This window comes from Mus caroli, unplaced genomic scaffold (genome assembly GCF_978045245.1).
Source record: "Mus caroli unplaced genomic scaffold, Mus_caroli_1 scaffold_18, whole genome shotgun sequence".
NCBI lineage: Eukaryota > Metazoa > Chordata > Mammalia > Rodentia > Muridae > Mus > Mus caroli.
In genome coordinates, this window is record NW_028227273.1 from 37606011 (window position 1) to 37625625 (window position 19615).

The window sequence follows — 19615 nt, forward strand, 5'->3', positions numbered from 1 at the left end:
GGTAAACCCAGCATTGGGCAGAGATAGGCAGGTCCCCAGAGCTCACTGGCCAAGCAGCCTAGCCAAAATGCCAATCTTCTGGTTTGCTGAAGGACCCCCACCTCAAGGAATAAGGCAGAGAGTAATAGAAATGCAATATCCACCTCTGGCTTCAACATGCACATAAGGGTGCAGACACCTGTGCACACACCCAGGAGCACATATATATACAGACACGTGCACACATATACATGTGCACACACATAAACACATGCACACACATATACACAAATCTTTAAATACTAGAGGGGTGATGGGGTGACTATGAACAGAATATTATAAGCAGGTTGAAGATGTCATAATGAAACCCAGTGCTCTGTGTGCTGAATGTGTGCTCCTTCTGGCTTCATTCTTGATACTGGGATAAACCACTGACCACAAGCAGCTTAGGAGAGGACTAGGATTGCTGCAGCTTCTGGGTGACAGCCCCCCACTGAAGGAACACCGCTTGCTGGCTCACACACAGTTACCTAGCTTCCTCATACAGCCCAAGACCACCTTCCCAGGGAATAAGTGGTGCTACCCACAGAGAGTCTGTGCCCTTCTTCACAATTAACAATCAAGACAATCCCCCACAGACGTGCCCACAGCTAAATCTGATCAGGTCAAGCCCTCACCTGAGACGCCCTTCCAAGGTGCCTCTGTGCTATGTAAAGTTGACATTTAAAAAACTGACTAGAGCAGATGAATGAATGAATCTGCCGCTTTCAAAAGTTAGATAATGGTGCAAGGGTAGCACCCAGCCCCTCAGTGTGCAGGACTCAGTGCTCCCACTTTGCAGTTGTGAAAGAATGAGACAGGCTCATCCCTGATGCTCTCCACCAAGAGCTCCAAGCAGGCACTACAAGAGAAAGATGACCTTGCCGCCAGCCCTGAGACCTTGCCGAGAGGTATTGACCCTGCAGGCTGGTGGGAAGACTCTCCCACTCAGATGTGAGAAATCCTTCATCTTAGACGAGCAATTTGGAGCCAGGGTCTGCTAGAACTAGGTGGGCTGGAGGACCAGAGACACTCTTGAAGTTTGGATACATAGGAGCTGTCAGTCTCAGAACTGAAATCTACCTTTCCTGGGATACCGTTGAGGATGGTAATGGAGACTGAGCAGAGGTACCATACCCTCACTTAACTACAATAAACTATGACAGACAGGGAGCTAAAGTGATTGCCCAGGAGCCAGACATTCTGCGTCCGGGTCCTAGACTTACATTCTTTGGGACTATGGACAATGAATTTGGCTTCTCTGATACTCAGATTCTATACTTGATCTTAGTCAAAAGGCCGAGAAGCGATGATACTCAGATTCTAAATCAGAGTGGAAATCAAAGAATTCCTCTCAGGTTTGGTGTGGTGGTACATTCTATAATCCTGGTGCTCAGAAGGCAGAGGTGGGCTGATCTCTGCAAGTTAAAGGCCAGCCTGGTCTACAGAGTGAGTTCCAGATCAGCCGAGGCTATGTAGTAAGACCCTGTCAAAATAAAAAAAAATAAAATAAAAACTTCTTAGAGCCAAGTAAGAACACCAAGTAGCAAACACCTACAAGCACAGCACTCTAGAGGCTCTACCGTTTAAAGCCACCCTGGATCACATAGAGTTTCTCTTAAAAAAAAAAAATTACAAACTCAGTAATTCTGGAGTCAAGGCCCAGCAGTACAACACTGGCCCAGAACCCCACAATTTGAGACTGTGAATATGGCTCAAGAGTAGAGTCACTGCCTAGAATCTCCTAGTGAGGGGCTGGGGGCATGGATTAGGAGTAAAGTCCTCCTCCTCACCCTACCATGACCTCTCACCTCCAATGGAGAAGCCCCCAGTGAGGGACTGGGGCCTTGGTCTTGGGTGGAGCCTCTGACTCAGGGTGGCTCTTGTCCAGTGTGGAAGGGGAGGGGTCTGGACACATGCCACCTGTTCAGCATCATCAGGAAGCTGAAGCCCTTCTACGACAAGATGGTGACTTCCTTGTTCGTGACTCAGAGTCCCCTGCGGTAATCTCCTACCGTTGACGAGGCAAGACTCTACATTTTGAGGTGTTCCAAGTAGCACTGCATCCCAGGCCTGGTCGCCCACAGGCTCTCTCTCAGCTCAAAGATGAGAGATTTGCCAGCATGTTTGCCCTGGTCCAAAGTTACATGACTTGCAGGTGCCCACTGTCCCAGGCCACAGGAGCTGTGGTCTCCAAGCCTGTTAAGTCATCAGAGGCCACTGATGCTCAGCCTCAGTGAGGATGTGCTCACAGACAGCCCGGCTGCAGCCAGGCCTTTCAGGTACTCGGTATGGAGGGTTCTTCTGTTGAATTTCAGACAGGGTCTCACGTGAGCCAGGATGGGCTCAAAGTCACTGCGTAGTGGACAGTGAGCTACTGATTCTCCTGCCTCCACCTCTGCTGCTGCTGCTGCTGCGTATCCTGCCTGGGGCCCGACAGGTGGCCCACGATGCACCCCTGTTTCGCAGGGCAGCTGTCCAGTGCCTGCAAGGTGAACAACGGCCCCTCACCCCTGGAGAGGGGTCTAACTGCAGTCATGAACACCAAATATTGCTTCCCACAAAAAAAGGGACCACTGAGCCAGCAGAGCTACACCCATGGTGTCTCACTCCAACCTCTGGCCTAGGAAGATCCTCTCCCAGATGATCATTGGGATCCCCTCCAAGACCCCTTCCCTAGTCAGAATCCCATCTCTTTGCTGGGCCCAACCCAACTGCTAAGACTCTTATGCTGGGTCATTTCTAAGACCTCAGATGTCTCCACCCTCGAAAGGGGTAAGCTGGGTGGACATACCCCTCAATCCCACCTTCCAGGCATGTCCCCTAAGGCAGGGACCCCTGCACTGAGCATCCAGACTGGCCACCCTTGTGCCCCATGGTTGTCCTGCAACCTGCTCTCCTGTAGAGATCAAGGGGTACCCTTCTGCTAACCCCTGCCCAGGCACTCCCCCATGGCTCCTACCAGGTCAAAGTCCTTAGCATTAAAGGACAGGTATGGGAGAGGCCTGAGCCACACCCCCAGGGCACCCGACTCTTGCTTACAGGATTCAGACCCAACCCAGCACTATGGGAGACACTGACCACCAACTTCCTGTGCTGCCTACTGTGGGGGAACAAGGGAGTCCAGGCCGCCAGAGCTGACCACATACAGAAGTTCCATCACATCCTGAGCATCCTGTCCCATCACCTAAGAACCTCATGGCTGAGAGCCCATCCCCCATCCCTCTTATACTGGAGGGACCCCAAGGAGGCTGCCTCCAGCTATTCAAGAGGCTACAAACTGAACTTGGTGCCCACATCCATCACGCCAGCACTTGGGAAATGCAAATGAGAGAATCGGGAGTTCAAGACCATCCTTAGCTACATAAGTTTGAGGCCAGCCTGGGCTCTATGAAAACTATGGGGAAAATGTTTTGAATTCTGCTCCCATCCCAGGTCCAAGTTTATAAAAATCTTCCTCTTAAAATGGACCCCAAGAGACTGGGGTGCAAAAATAGACCCCAAGAGACTGGGGTGTAACAGCTGCCTCCTTTTTACCAATAAACCTACTTAAGTATCCACAGACCATCCTCACGCTCCAGTATGAACCACTCATTCCGGCAGCTGGGAAATCTCTGTGCACTCTAGGGAAACGGAAGGTAGACATGCCTGTTCTAGAGCATGGAGATCACAAGCATGGGTAACATGCACAAGGCAGGCTTGCCAGAGCGCACCTAGGTTCACCTCCATTTATTCCACACGGGGCTCATAAGAAAGCCTTTATCTCATTTTAACTTGGGCAGGGTACATGCAGGTATGAGTGTGACTGCCAGAGTTGGCCAGAGGGGGCCTAGGCTTGGATGTCTGTGAGCTTTGGGAGCTGCTTTTGAAAACCAACTCCTGGTCCTCTGCAAGAGCATCCAAAACCCAACTACCAAGCCACCTCTCCACAGAGATGCCTTTTGAAGGCATCCATTCCCGACACTGGAGGTGCAGACTCCAAGAACTTTATATAATTATATATACTTTTTTAATATAAAACAAAACTTGGCCCAAACCAAGCGGCGGGAAGAAAGATCTTAAATGACCAATATGTACAACCACGTGGGAAGCCACAAGTGGGTCCCCGTAGGGTGACAGGTGAGGTGAGTGAGGGACAGCAGGTTACACAGGTCTCAGCCAAAAGCCACGTGGGCAGGAATAAAGTGCAAGGTCCTGGGGGCCCCCTGTGGCCCAGAAGCAGCAGCTGACAGCACTGCCCCTTGTCCCCCTCTGGTGGGGTTCAGTTGAGTGTGACTCGGAGGTAAGAGGTGGGCACGTAGCCCTCAGCTCCCTGTTTCCTCCTGACCCGCGTCCATCCATCACCCTTGTCTTCCTCCATCAAGCTGAGGTCTTCCCCCTCGGACATGGAGACGGTTCCCTCGCTGGATCCTGTTGGGGAGTAGTGGGGACAGGTCAGATTTGATGATCAGAAGGCATGGCTCCAAAGCAACTGCTACATCCCCTGGTGTAAGGGAAATCTGGGATCTCCTAGTCTCAAAGGCAAACTTCTGGGATGTCCGAGAGGGAGCTTCTAGATTGTCTGAATTTCGATGGGAAGCCCCGCCATGAATATGGGCAACACCATCCCACTGGTTGGGGTTCTGTACTATACAAAGGAAAATTGAGAGCCTGAGGCAGCTCTGTGGGAAAAGATGATACCCAGAACATAGACAGTAGGAGGGAACCCACCTCTCTCACACACAACATAAATAAAAATGGTTTCAAATAAAAAAAAAATAATAAACCCTTCCTTAAGGTGACTCCCCAGGTCTTTCCTTTGGCTAATACTGGAGACTGAATGGAGAGCCTCAAGGACGCCTCTCAAGCACTCTACCGCCGAGCTACAGGCTTCAGACTAAGTTCCTTTGTCAAAACAGAAACATTTAACTTGTGCTAAAGGCCCACCTTCAAAATGGTAGATAGCCACACACTGGCCGATAGGGGATGCAGGCTCCTCAAAGTCCTCATCGAACTCAGTATAGATGGGGGTGTCCTGGCCTTCTCCTGAAGGGGGCTCTTCTGAGCTGCTTGAGAAATGGAAAAAAAGACAGGAGCATGAGCCCCAGGGTCTCTGAATCACTCCCCTGGCCCTCACTGGGAGACTCTAGGCAGAGCTCCACCCCTAACCACACCCCAGCTCCTCACTGGGGGATTCTAGGTTAGTACTCAACCCCTGACCACACTGGGGGATTCTAGACAGAGTTCCACCCTGACCAGCCTCCAGGCCCTCACTGGGGGATTCTAGGCAGAGCTCCACCCCTGACCACACTGGGGGATTCTAGACAGAGTTCCACCCCTGACCAGCCCCCAGGCCCTCACTGGGGGATTCTAAGTTGGGGCTCCACCCCCTTGCCACACCCAAAACTTTCACTGGGAGATTCTAGGCAGAGCTCCACCCCTGACCACACTGGGGGATTCTAGACAGAGTTCCACCCCTGACCAGCCCCCAGGCCCTCACTGGGGGATTCTAAATTGGGGCTACACCCCCTTGTCACACCCAAAACTCTCACTGGGAGATTCTAGGCAGAGCTCCACCCCTGACCAGCCCCCCCCCCCCCCAGGCCCTCACTGGGGGATTCTAAACTGGAGCTCGACCCTGGCCACATCCACAGCCCCTCACTGGGAGATTCTAGGCCAGTGCTATACCAAGCCCACACTTCATAACTTCTTCTGGTTTCCCAACCTACCTCTCCTTATTGTCCTGGGATCCACTGTTGGTGCTGCTACTGCTGCTATCAGGTGGGGCAGTAGTTGGGGGATCAGGGGGCCTAGCGTGACGGCTTAGGCTGTCCCCTCGGTTACTGAGGACCCGGCTTTCAGCTTCTGCCAACCAAGCCTAGAGTTGGTTGGAGATCACAGCATGAGTTCCAAAGCAAGGTTTTGAGGTCATCCCACTCTGGCCTGGGGTCACCTCATGACATCACCCACACACACCCAAACCTTAGATAGTAGGCAGCTGGATCCTATCCCCCCAAGCACCTCCCTGTCCCCCACCCCACAGTGACTCATGCAGCTCTGCCTGCCACCAGGCCTCCCCAGGGCATGCCTCTGACCTCATACTTCTGCACTTCCAACTTCAGCCTTTCAATGTTGCCCAGGGTCTCTGCAATGCGGGGCTCTAAGCTGGCAGGGTCCCCCATTTGTGGTGTTTTCTCATATACATCTTTCATCTTCTTCAGGGCCTCCCTGCGACAGGACAGAGACAGACAGACAGACAGGAAGGAAGGAAAACACACACTCTTATGACTTACCAAGTAAAAAACCAGGCTCAAGGAGAGGCAAGACTCTGGGGATGGAGACAAATGTCTCTGTGTCCCTGTGCTGAGCTGGAGGATAGCAGGTTTAAGGTCAGCCTCTGCTACAACAGTGAGTTCAAGGCCAACCCAGGCAACTTAATGAGACTCTGTCTCAAAAAGATCAAAACAAAGACTATAGTTGACTCAGTGGGTAACCCAAGCACATAAGCGAGAAGACCTGAGTTCAATCCCTAGTGCCCAGGTCAAAAGTCAGGCATGGTGTCGTACACTTGTAATCCCAGCATCAAGGAGGCAGAGACAGAAAGACTAAACCAGCCACTCTAGTTATATCTGAGCAGCATATCAGTTAAAGACCCCGTCTCAACCAAACAAGGCCGACAGGGGAGATGGCTTTGTGGGTAAGAGCACTTGCTGCATCAGTCTAAGGACACGAGTTTGAATCCCCAGCACCCATGTAAAAATCAGTGCAGCTCCCATGGGTGCCTATAACTCAAGTGCTGTGCAGGACAGAGCTAAGAAGAGGCAAAGACTAAGAGACCTGCTGGCCATGAGAGCAGCTGCTGGTTCAGTGAGAGACCTTATCTCAAGAGAATGCGCTAGAGAGAGAGAGCAGCCATCAGTGAGACCCTCTGACCTCCATGTGCACAGCTAACGTGCTCATACACATACAGGCTGCATACACACCCACAGAGGAAACTCCCAGCAACCAAGGAGCTGCTCTCAAGGTCGGCCTGTGGCCACTGCAAGCATGACTGACCACACACGTGAAATAAATAAACAAGCCAGGCATGGGTGGAAGAAGTTCCAAGGCAACCTGGAAAAGTTAGCAAGACCCTGTTCTCGAAATAAAATATAAAAATAAGGGGCCAGCAAGATGGTTCGGCCGATGAAAGCACCTGCAACCAAGCCTAACGACCTGAGTTCCATCCCTGGGCCACATGTAGTGGAAAGAGAGAACCAACCGACTCCAGCGACCTGTCCTCCGACTTCTGCATAGGAGCCATGTCATGGGTAAGCCCAGCCACAAAATAAGAGAATGAATAAAAACACGATAAAAGATAAAATAAATCAAAAGCCAGCTGTTTTTTACTCTCGGCAGGCAGATGCTTCACGCCACTATAAACACCCAGACTGCATGCAGTTCCAAGCACGGCTTCTGTCCCATGACTTCCATTCTGTGGAGAGGGCCACATGTGAGCAGCCAAACAGAATTTGGCCGGCCACCTGCTAACAAGTGGCAAGCGTCACTGCTGTTATATAAGGAGGCTGGGCAGAGGATTTTGTTGCTTGGAAAGAATGACTAAAGAGTTCCTTGTCCTTTTCAATCTGGCAGATTTTTCACGTTAATATTTTGGGTTTCGGCATTAGATAACTCGGCTCTCCTTTTCCTCCTATCAAGACGGTGACTCAGACTGACTGAGCTCCTGACGATGATTAGACAGTGAGCTGTCTTAGCATTAATGGGGGAAGGCTCTCTGGGATGGGCATTTTGTTTTATTTCGCAGTCTCCTAAAAACTTTGAAACTGAGCCTAGGTGCCAGTTTTGTCATTCCAGCTACTTGGGAAACTGAGGCAGGAGAATTCAAAATTCCAGACCTGCCTAGGCAATTTACCCAGATCTAGTCTTTAAGAATTATAAAAACAAATAAAGCTGGGCGGTGGTGGTGCACACCTTTAATCCCAGCACCTGGGAGACAGAGGCTGGTGGATCTATGAAGTTTAAAAGGCCAGTCTGGTGTATGGAGCAAGTTCTAGGACAGACAGGGCTATACACAGTAACACTGTCTTGGGGTGGGGATAGGGAGTTTTAAAAAAAAAAGAGAGAGAGAGAGAGGGCTGGGGGCATGGTCAGGGGTAGAGTCGTTGTCAAGAGTCCCCCAGTGAGAGGCTAAGGGTGTGGTTAGGAGTGTATCACACACACACCCCCTTTCATGTCCCCTACTCCCTAGAATCCCCCAGTGCTGTTAAGGGCAGCTCCTAGCCTACAGAGAACAATCCTGTCTTAGAAACTATATTCAACAGTTTGTTGTGGCAAAGAATATATTACCATAAGCTGGCTATTCTTTAATTTATCTATTTGCTTATTCATTTCTTATCATGCATGCCTGTGTGTGCACATATATGTCACAGCACCTGTTTGAAATGGGTTTTCTCCTTCCACCATCTGAGTTCAAACTAAGGTCTTCAGGCTTGCGTGACAAGTACCTTTAGCCACTGAGTCAGATCACTGTGGGGACCAGTAATTTTCTTGTCTTTTGCTCAGTGATGTGTGGAAAGAGACCGCACAAAGGGCTCACCAGATTCCATCCGCTGGAGTGATTTACAGGAAATGGAAAATAAAGGACTCTTTCCAGCTTTTATGCTTTTGTTCTTCACTGCTATTGTTTCGAGACAGTGTCTCAAGAAGCCCAGACTGGCTTCGAACTTAGGATCCTCCTGCCTCTGGCTCTGGCACGCAGATAATTACAGACACAGGCTACCACACCTAGCTATGTGGCAGGAATCTTCTTTAAAAACCATCAGACGTGGCCGAGGAGATGGCTTCAGCCAATAGTGTTCACTGCACAGGCATAAGGCAGGACTCCAATTCCCAGCTCCATTGTACAAAGCCTGGCATGAGACTTCATATTTGTAATCCCAGCATTGGGTGGGTGGTCAATCATTGGCCAATCAGCCTAGGCTACTCAGCAAGCCCAGGTCCCAGTGAGAGACCCTGACTCAAAAAAAAAAAAAAAAGTCAAGTGAAGCCAGTGTAGTAGTGTAGGTCCTTAATGCCATCACTTGACATCACTGTGCTTTCGAGACCAGCCTGGTCTATATAGTGAGTTCCAGGCCAGCCAGGGCCACTTGGTGAGACCTAGACAAGGCCCAGAGGCCTTACACTATTACTGATACTATGGTGTGCTTACAAACAGGAGCCTAGCGTGACTGCCCTCCGAAAGACCCAACAAGCAACTTAAAGAGTCAGATGCAGATATGTATACCCAACCAATGGACAGAAGTTGGTGACCCCTGTGGTTGAATTAGGGAAAAGCTGGAAGAAGCTGAGGAGGAGGGCAACCCTATAGGAAGACCAGCGGTCTCAACAGACCTGGACTCCCGAGATTGCTCTGACACCAAGTCACCAACCAGGTGGCATACACCAGCTGATATGAGGCCCCCAACACATATTCAGCAGAGGACTGCCAGGTCTTGACTCAGTGAGAGAAGATGCACTTAACCCTCAAGAGACTTGAGGACCCAAGGGTTGGGGAGGTCTGGTAGGGTGGGGGTAGGGAGGTGGGGACATTCTCTTGGAGATGTGGAACAGAGGGTGGACCGGGACAGGGATAAAAACTGGACTATAAAAACAGATTAAAGGATATAATAATAATAATAATAATAATAATAATAATAAATACTTAACTTTTTAAGAAAAGCAAAAACGAACAAACAAAATGGACAAGGTATAGGGCTGAAGAGACTGCTCAGTGGTTAAAAGCATTTACTGAGCAACCTTGAGAACCAGAGTTCTGACTCCTGCATCCATGTAGAAAGTTGGGTACACAGCCACACACCACCTGCAACCTTGGTAGGCAGAAACTGGATATCCAGAGCTTGCTGGCTGCCAGCCTAGCCGAAAAGACCCAAAGACCCTGCCTCACCGAAAAAGAATGAAAAAAGAGGATGCTGACCTCCACCCAAGACCTTCAGAGCCCCAGATTGTGTTGGCAAAAGAGACTTGTGCACCATTGAAACATAGTAGCAGCAGGGATGTAGCCCTCTGGAAGACCACAAGTGCTCTACTGAGGAGGCTATGCCCCAGTCCTTGAGCAGCCTTGCTTAGTTCTGTATTCAACTCCGGTCTCCTCCAACCTTACACGCTCACCTCTGGTCCTCCTCCTTCTGCAACTCTCGGTTTCGCTCTTCCAGCTGTTGCTGCAGTCGCTTTCTCTGCTGCTCCGGGGGCAAGTGACTGAAATCTTCGGTAGCCACGGTCTGCAAGGTGAGACAGGGTCTGAGTTCAGGATTTGCGACCCTATGTTTCCCAAGCGCTTCTCTCACTCCTGAGATACCAGGTCCACCTTCCTCCCCTAGCAGGGATTTTAGGGAGTGAGGCCATGCACAGAGCAAAGCTGGAATCTGGGGGGACCCAGCAGGCGGCAGGAAAGAGCCCAGGGTCCCACCATCCGGCCTTAACTTACCCCACGGCCACCTCGGAAGCTGCGGAAGGATGCTAGCCGCGGTTTGACCGACTTACTGATCTCGCTCAGTATGGCCAAGGGGTCGCGGCCAGAACGGGGGGATGAGGGTCCATCAGACAGTGTGGAGGGTAGGTGACCCCCCAGGAGGGACAGGGATGGGGGACGTGGCTAACCGTGGGAGCCCAGGAAGGGGGGTCAGGTATGGAGGCGCGAGGATGTAGTCGGAGAAGGATGGACGGACAGGACACAGGAAACAGGAAAAACAAAATGGAGAAAGAGGGAAAAATAATGATAAGAAAACCACAACTGAATGATAAGATCACACAGAAAACACCTATAAAAGGAACAACGGAAGGTTTGGGTGGTGCCAGAGGAGGTAAGAGAAGGGGAGCCAGGGCCAGCAAGAGGGCTCAGCAGGGAAAGGGGGTTGTGCCAAGCTCTGAGCACCCAAGGATAGAAAGAGAAAACTGATTCCCATAAGCTATCGTCTGACCTCTATACACCCCAAATATAAAAAGCTAATAAATTAAAGACTGTGAGGCACTCCCCAGTCACTCCCCAAGCCTTCTTTGTCCCTTGAGTCTTAGGGACTCATACAGGACCCCAGGAGGTGAGACACCTGCCAGGCTTTCTGCAATTACAGTCTAGAAGATAGGAGTGCATGACAAAAGTAAAGGCTGGGGACAAAGCGATGGCTCAGTACAAAAATCTGCTTGCCACCACCAAATACAGTGACCTAAGTTTGATCCCTGGGACCAGGAGAGACTGTGTCCTGAAAGTCCTTCCGTGGCATCTACATGTGCTTGAACACATACACATAATAAACAAATAAATAAAAGTCATAATTTTTTTTAAAGAGCCAGGGTGGTCAGACACATAGGCTAAGGGGGACAGGCAGGTAGATGAGAGGTGGGAGATATCAGGTGCTTGCCTACTCCAGAAGTCCAAGTTCAAGAGAGGAGGGATGGCAGGTGGGAGGAGGGATGGCAGGTGTCAGGTAAGAGAAGTCTAAGTTAAATGGGATGGAAAAGAAGAAGAGGGAAAACAAAAAGAAAAAAAAAAAAAAAAACAACTGCAAGGTATAGCTAAAAGAAAGAGTAACTGTGGGAGGGATAAACCAAGGGGTGTCAAGGTATACACTGGACCCTAAAAGTCAAATTCCCAAGGAGAAAATGCACAGGAAGTGGAGGGTCCCCAAAAACAGAGGCTGGAGATAGGGAAGGACAACTCCCAGGGATTAGGTGGCAATGCCACAGCTATCAGGCCAACATGAGCTCTTCAAGGGTCTTAGGATTCAGTAGAAGATGCCACAGGCCCCCAACCCTGTCCCCTCTCATGCTCAAAGGGACTCGGAAGCCAGCCAGTGGGCTCTTGGGACTGCCTTCCTCTGTTTCCTTCCCTCCAGCCTGGGCCCACAGCCAAGAGGAAAATTCCTGCCCCAGGACTTTGTGTTCCATGTGGCTGGAGCTGACTCAATGAGGACCTCGGCTGACTATCCCCCCTTTCCACCCACTCCTCACCCCAAGAGCTCCGGACCCCACCTTGTTCTTTTTCCCAAAAGGCCAACGCTTGGCGCGGCTACGGCTGGAGGCTGCTCGGAGCTCAGGTCTGCCATCCGGGGTGCCCAGGCTGCTGTCCGAAGGCACTCGGTTGATAACTTGGCTAAAGTCTTCAAATTCCAAGTCCCCTGGGCGGGCAAACCCTGACTTGTGTAATTCGATGAGGACCTGTGAGTCCTTTGGGAAGGGACACGGAGTGAATGGCAACCAGCGGCTAGTTTAAGAAACTCTTTGGGGAGCCACCCTCCCTCAGCCGACACCTCATCCCCCCACCCCTGGGCGCATGCTGAGTACCCACATTCTTAGCATCCACAGACTCGGCGGCCACCTTCATGCCTTCCAAACATTTGCCAATAATGGGAACCACCTGCAGTTCAGCCTCTGATAAGAGCCCATACCCGGCCCCCAGGCGGGTGGCCCGGCGTTCGTCCATGTCCTGCAGCTTCTGGAGAGCAGAGGAGAGTAAAGGGTAAGTAAGCCAACCCTGCAAACACCTCCAAACTGAAGCCCTCAGCCCTCGAGCCCCAGGCTTGATAGCGAAGTCAGAATCAGATCTGCCCTCATGAGCCCAGGGGCAGGGGTGAAGATGCACGGCCAGGAGTGTTTGGTGAGCGGACCGAGGAGCTCAGAAGAGTCTTCTCAAAGGAGGTTACAAAGAGACAGAGCCTGGATAAAGAATACATGGAATATAGACAATCCTAACACCAGGGTTGGGACAGAGAGTGGGAAAGAAGGCTAGGGAAATTTGAGACCTGGAGCTTGTCAGAGCTAGGGCTTAGAAGGATGAATAGGAGTTTCAAAAATCAAAGAGTGTCTTCCTTTCTTTCTTCCTTTTATCTCTCCACTCCTTTCCCACTCCTTCCTTCCTTTCCTCCCTTCTGAGACAGGGTCTCTCTATTAAGCCTTGGCTCCCCTGGAACTTGCTTGCTATGTAAACCAAGCTGGCTTGGAAACACACTGGCTGGCTCCACTCTCTTAATCTAGGAGTAAGGACATAGGAGCTGGGATTCTAACACCCAAGTGGGAGCTAACAAACATTCAGGGACTTTGTCAACAAGCTTAACATACTCACATCGAATATCTGGGGCATCTGTGAGAAGTAGAAGTGAGCCTGATCTCGGTTGAAGCGCTGCAGCTGGGCCGCATATTCATTCTTGCTCTCTTCTGCCATGTGGTTCCGAAGGTGAGCTTGCTGCTTGGCCTGGGCAGTGGGACGGCAGGGTGGAGGTCGTGGTCAGGTGCTGGCCTCACCACACTGGAGATGGCAGAGGCCTGTCCCGGACTTCACCCGATACACACCTTCTCCACATCCGCCTTGGTGGCATTAATGTCCTGATCTAGGCGCTCGGCAGTGTGAGCCGCTTTCTCAGCCTCCCGGCAATCTCGTTCAAACTTCCGCTTACTCTACGCGGGAGACAAAAGTGGAGTGAAGGACCTGCCTTCCCCCAGTAGCAGAATGGGCTGTGCATCGGCCCAGTCAACCCAACACCAGGAGACAGGAAGATTAGGACTTCAAGGCCAACCTGGACTACCACATGAGACTTTGTCTCAAAAAACAAAACAGAATCAAAAGGATGGCTCAGCAGGTAAAGGTACTTGTCACCAGAAACTCCTCAGAGGTGGAAGGAGGAAACTGACTCCAGAAATGTCTTCTAGTTACACATGCACTTCATGATGTACAAATCCCCCCCTCCCCCCCCCCACACACACAGAGTTCAACAGGGCTACTCCAGGCCCCACCTCAAAATAAAAGGTGTAGGCACAGTAGGTGTGCTGAGTACCCCACAGGGAAAAGGGCCCTGGGCACAGAACGTTGAGGGGCTCTGTGAATAAGCAGTCACACATCTTCTGGGCCTGAGCTACCAGCTGCCCCCATACACACTCACATTCTCCAGCTGTTTGAAGCCATTCTCCAGCTGCTGCTGGGCCCGACGACCTTCCTGGAAGTGCTGTGCAAACAAACGGGAGAGCCTCAGTGAGGTTCCAACAGGGTCCTCAGCGAGGAGCAGGGGTTGGATGGGGGTGTCTCACCATCTTCCTCTCCTGCTTCATCTCCTGTGAATACTTAGCCAGCTCCAGACACACTCGGATACCGAGGCTCTCAGCCACCAGCTCTCGCTGGCCTGCAAAGTCATTGACCTCCTGGAGAAGCTGGACAAATGACTGCTGCTGGCTGAACCTGGTGGCAGGAGACAAACAGAGTTCAGCACCAGAGATGGACCTGGCCTGGCACAGTGACATAGGCCTGTCATCCCAGGGCAGGGCGGGGCAGAGGTATGGAGAGTTTAAGGCCAGCCTTGTCTACATAGTGAGTTTGAGGTTTGCCTTTGCTACTTGAGACCCTGGGAAGAGAGAAAGTGAGGGTAGAGAAGCAGAAGGGAGGGAAGGAGAGAAAGGCAGAAGGAAGGAAAAGAGACAAAAGGAAGGAGAAAGCAAAAGGAACAAGTGGAACGAAGTCTTGAGCTACATCTGTTCACAAGTCTGTGTCCCTAACTTCCAGCCCTTTAATTCAGAAGAATTTTGCAAACCGAAATTTTGGAGGAACAATGCTTATAACATCTATACTGTTGTTGTTTGAGGCAGGGTCTCGCTATGTAGCTCTGTCCAGAATGTAAACTCTCTGCCTGTCTCTGCCTCGCAAGTGATGGAATTAAAGTTGTGAGCCCACCGTGCTCAGCCTTTGCAACATCGTCTATGAGTCATTCCCTGGCTGGTGACAGAATACTAGAATCAAGCGTTTGTTTCGGTTTTGAAGCAGGGTCCAGTTACATAGCCTAGGCTAACTGAGACCCCTTGCTCTTCCTGCCTCAGCTTCCTGGCTGCAGAGATTACAGATCTAAGCCACTATGCCTAGCTCCCTTATCTAACTTTAGAGGTATGAATACGATAATCCTTCAGTAGCCATGGCCACCATTTCTAGGGTACTTAGAGGGTACCAAAATAAAGGATGCTCAAGGCCTTCTATACACCAGCAAGATTTGCACAGAGTCTGTGCTGCTGGCCCAGACCCTCTCTAGATGACTCAGGACTCCTCGACGATATAAATACTATGCACTTAATCCAAATTGTCTGGATTAGGGAACAGTGACCAGAAAGTCTGTCTATGTTCCAGAAAGAAATGACTTTGTTGCAGTGTCTTCAGTCCTTGGGCTGGGCTGGAGGTGTTAAGTGGGTAGAGTGCCCAGATCTATCCCAGCATCCTGGAGGCCGAGGCAGGGAGATCAGGAGTTTGTGGTTACCCTGGGCTATAGAGTGAGTTTGAGGCCAGCTTGGGCTACATGAGACCACACGCACTCACACACACACACACAGTTTTTTCCAATCCTCGGAAACCCTGGAATAGCATTCACATCAAGCCACCAATGAAACCAGCCAGATATCCCAAACAAACAACTATCTTAATTTCTGGAGCTTTTTGGAGTAAAACTTTTATTTATGTATTTATTCAAATTACAGTCTCACTAAGTAGCCCAAGGTGGTCCAGAACTCACAATCTTCCAATCAAGAGTGCTGGGATAGTAGACATTTGCCACCATACCCAGCTCACCTTTTAGATTTTAAAAGGAAGGGTTTAGAATGAAGTTTAAAGTTTCTGGAAGTAACTACAGGCTAGCTACCAGTTTGTTTGTTTAGAATTTTGAGACAGGGTGGCATGTAGCCTAGACTACCCTCAAACTAACTACAGAGCGGAGGCTAGCCTTGAACCAACCCAAGGGTGCTAGGATGACAGGCATGCACCAACACACCCAGCTTTGTCCACTGCTTTTAGACACAAAAAGTCAGTTCTTCGAACACACAAGATAAAGCAGTTCTGCCACCAGACCCATTTCACAGATGAGAACAGAGGCAATCAAAGTCACTGATACATTAAAGCTCTTGGGTTAAGAGACCAGTCCTAGCCGGGCGTGGTGGCACACGCCTTTAATCCCAGCACTCGGGAGGCAGAGGCAGGCGGATTTCTGAGTTCGAGGCCAGCCTGGTCTACAAAGTGAGCTCCAGGACAGCCAGGGCTATAAAGAGAAACCCTGTCTCGAAAAACCAAAAAAAAAAAAAAAAAAAAAAAAAAAGAGACCAGTCCTGGCTAAAGGGACAACCAAAACCTTATAAGCTAGGGTCGGCGACATGGTATAAGGGGTAAAGGTGCCTGTGGCTAAACACCAGAGTTTGATCCCTGGGATCCACATGGTGAGAGGCAAGAACTGACTCCTTCAAACTGTCCTCTGACTTCCACAAGCGTTCTGTGGATAAGTGGGTGCATCTCGCTCTCCAAAATATATAAAGAATAAATAAGAAGCCCCCAAATAACTCAGCTACAGCACATGAGGGGAAATTAGAAGCTGAGAATTTACAAACCAAAAAGGGTGCTCACTGCTGGAAGCGAGTAAATTCCACCTTAGGACATCCAAACTCCTAACAGGAGGTGGGACTGGAAGTGTGAGGTAGAGTGGCCTCTAAGAAGGTGAGAGACCCGCGCCTCCAGCCCCTCCCTCGCCCCTCCCCCTCCCATTCTTACTTGACTTCAGGGTCATCTTTGGTAGGTCTCTTGGGAAGATACTTTTTCACCAGGCTCCTAAAGGTTGGGACAGAGGCAGGGAGGCTGAGAACGCGATCCTCCTGCGGTCTCCCCTTGGAGTCCCAGAGCAGCGAGCACCCACCCTCATGCTCACCTGAGTTGCTTGGCATAAGCCTGCTCCACCTCGGCGCGTTCTTTCACGAACTTCACGTATTTGTCCAACAAATCCAGCCCCCACTGCGTGTGGCGTTCCAGCACCTCAAACTGATCCTGATTGCAGGAGCGCGATTGGGGAACGTTAGGGTCACCTGGGTAGGAGGCACCGAAATCCCAGCGACCCGGAACAGCGGAGGTGGGGTGGGGTGGACAATCTCTCGGGGCTTAGCGGTTCCAGCAAGGGCTGGCTGGCTTCCCCAGGCGCCGCCCCGGCGTGGCGCAGGGGAGGCAGGAAGCTGGCGGGAACCCCCATGTCCTCCTCCAGGGAAGGGCCTGGACAACACGGCCAGGGCCCCAAACCGGACAGCAGGGTCTTTCGGAATCGGGGTGGCCAGCAAGGGTGTGGAAGGAGGCTAAACCACGCCAGTTCCCTCACCCCTCCTCTAATCCCCTCCAAATTCCAAAAAATCAAGAGGGCTTGGCACAAAAATCAGGCACAGAAGGGATGAGTTCGTGCAGCTCAAAGTGCGTGGAAGCAGGGTCGGGGGACCTCTATGGCCAAATTTCCCCACTCGCCAAGATCCCCCGGGATCCTCAGTTGAGTGACTCAGTTTCCCCTGCTTCTGTGATGCCCCCACTATAGTGGCTCACCCCCACTACATCCTAAGATTGCACCGCCTCCAGAAAGAGGAGGGGTCAATAGTCCGACAAGGATTCAGGGAAACTTCTAGGGCTTCCTGGGTGAGGTTAAGAGGCGGGTAAGGGGTGGCTCCGCCCAGCGCCCGGGGCCGAGTCCTATAGCCCCTTCCCCTCCCCCTCAGCGTTCCAATTGTAAGCGGGGAAGGAACCCAGTAAGGCCCCACGTGGGACAGAAGGTGACCAAAGGGTCCCTTCCCCCTCCCAGCCGGACAGGCGGGCGACGGGCAGGGACCCAGGGGCCGTAAGATTAGCCTCCAAGCCAGGCCAGGGCGCTCAAAATAGGTGACCTCACCCAGCTGTCCCCCCTCCCTGGCCTGGTCCAGGGACTTCTTCAGATGGTCTTCCTCTCAACTCTGTGCCTCAGTTTCCCTATGCGGGTCCTGGGCAAAGTATCCCTACGTCCTCCGGGCGTCTTGAAAGTCCCAAAGGAACTTTTGAGAGAGTGCGGAGGGCAGAGGGCGGGGACCCAAGGGATCAGCTGCAAGGGAAAGCGTGGAGTCCAGGCTAAGGTACTTCGGGGACAAAGAGCGGAGAAGCCAGGACCCCAGCAAGAGAGAACCGTGGGAGCTGGGGAAAAAGACTCACCCACAACTCGGTACCCCAATCCATGCTGGTCTTGCCGCCCAGGACGCCACCGCCTCCTGCCCGGGTCTCCGCCGCCCTCCACCGGAGACTCAGCCCCAGGGCAGTGTGCCCAACCTCGCCCCGCCCCACCGCCCGGCCACGCCCACCAGCCTAGATTACAACGCCCCTTCGTGCCTTTCCACGCCTCTACTCTGCCGAGCCCCCAGCGGGGGGCTCTGAGGGCGGAGTCCAAATGATGCCCCGCCCCCCATTAAAGGGCCATGCGCCACCTCAAAGGACGCCTTGATTTATTTTCCAAATTTGTACCCCAAATTTCTCTCCTCTGCCATCCCAAACTATTCATCCTTTCCTTTCAACTTCACATTTTTTATAAAGGGTCAAGAGATCAAAACCCCAAATCCAAGCAGTCTTTCCCACGTCTCCCCACTCCATGGCAGGGAAAATCTGTGGTTGGTCATTAGGCTCTTGCGGGGACCTACTCGGCTCCAGAAATCTCCATTTCGTCCCACTAATAGTCTGTTTCCCTCCGGCCACAGAGATGGGATGACTTCGATCTTGCCCAGGATGCACATCCAGCCAAGGCCAGGTCCATTAGCACCCCCCACCCCCACCGCATCCTGACTTCTCTTCCTTCCCGCCAGAGTCTCCTCTGAGAAACAGAGGACAGGTTGTCCTTTGGGCACCGTTCTGGGCTAGGCACACACTCACAAACACACACACACACACACACACACGCATGCACGCACAGCACCGAGCACTTGCACTTGACTACACATTTTCCAGCCTCATTCAATAAGAGAGGCCCAAATCAGTACTGCCTCTAGATTCTGGGACCCTGGGGCTTAGGATTTCGGGTCCTCCCAATCATAAAAGTCCTTTCACGCCTTGTAAACCCCCTTAAGGCTCCCGGATAAAAGGAAGAGGCCCTGGTGGCTCCCACCCCACTCTCCCTAGCTGTAGGTGCTTTCTCCGCCGCTACGCAAGTGTCAAAACACCCTTGTGTTGCAGCTAGAAGAGCAGTCTAGACTTCTGAGGAAAGACGCCCTGGAGCCAGTGGTGGAACAGAGGCTCCAATAGGCCTTGGCCCCACCTGCTGGTGGCTTGTGGGCTAAGCTCTGAGATGTAAAGTGGGGTAGAGGGATGGTGGAGGAGGGTGGAGAAGGACTCAGAGTACCAGTGACGATAAAGGTATCACACTACGGTGGGAAGCTTCGCGCCAGGGTCAGCAATCTAATTACGAGTTGTAAGCTACAACTAGGGTCCAGCAGCTGGGACTCTTCCAGATCTGAGGACTCAGTAGGAATTGAGGAGCCAATGTTTCAGGTTGAAGTAGGGACTCAGCTGCTGCAAGGTTACGCCTAGGGCGGAGTCTTCAGGTAGGACCTACAGTGGCATTCAGCCGAGGATTAGAGATCAGCATAGTGCGAAGAAGTTTAGGATTTTCGGTGGCCCAACAAAGTTGAAACAAGGTAAGCTCATAGACGCATACGTTGACTAAAAGCTCTACTTCTGGCCCGGAGCAGGGTACCGGGGAAGTGAGGGGTGGGAGAGGAAGTGCGTCCTTGGGAATACTGGGAAATGTAGTTTATGCATGCTTCGTTGCACGGATCTGCTCCCTCTATA

At 51.6% G+C, this 19615-nt stretch overlaps 1 protein-coding gene across 4 annotated transcripts; it reads right to left on the reverse strand.

The window, feature by feature from the left end:
- Positions 1–3750: 3750 nt before the first annotated feature.
- Trip10 (thyroid hormone receptor interactor 10) lies at positions 3751–18115 on the reverse strand. 4 transcript variants are annotated; one of them, XM_021186198.3, is made up of 15 exons: positions 17993–18115; positions 16707–16822; positions 16553–16609; positions 14071–14218; positions 13926–13988; positions 13339–13443; positions 13112–13240; positions 12338–12484; positions 12022–12216; positions 10481–10648; positions 10165–10274; positions 6093–6225; positions 5727–5875; positions 4945–5066; positions 3751–4428 (listed from the first exon to the last, which is right to left on the reverse strand). In XM_021186198.3, exons 1-15 carry the CDS (start codon positions 18014–18016, stop codon positions 4280–4282), a joined length of 1815 nt encoding a protein of 604 aa, XP_021041857.1. In that variant the 5' UTR covers positions 18017–18115; the 3' UTR covers positions 3751–4279. The 4 variants fall into 4 exon arrangements, with proteins under 4 accessions (XP_021041857.1, XP_021041858.1, XP_021041855.1 ...); XM_021186199.3 differs by having other exon boundaries at positions 3752–4428; positions 4945–5063; XM_021186196.2 differs by lacking the exon at positions 10481–10648 and having other exon boundaries at positions 3754–4428.
- Positions 18116–19615: the final 1500 nt, after the last annotated feature.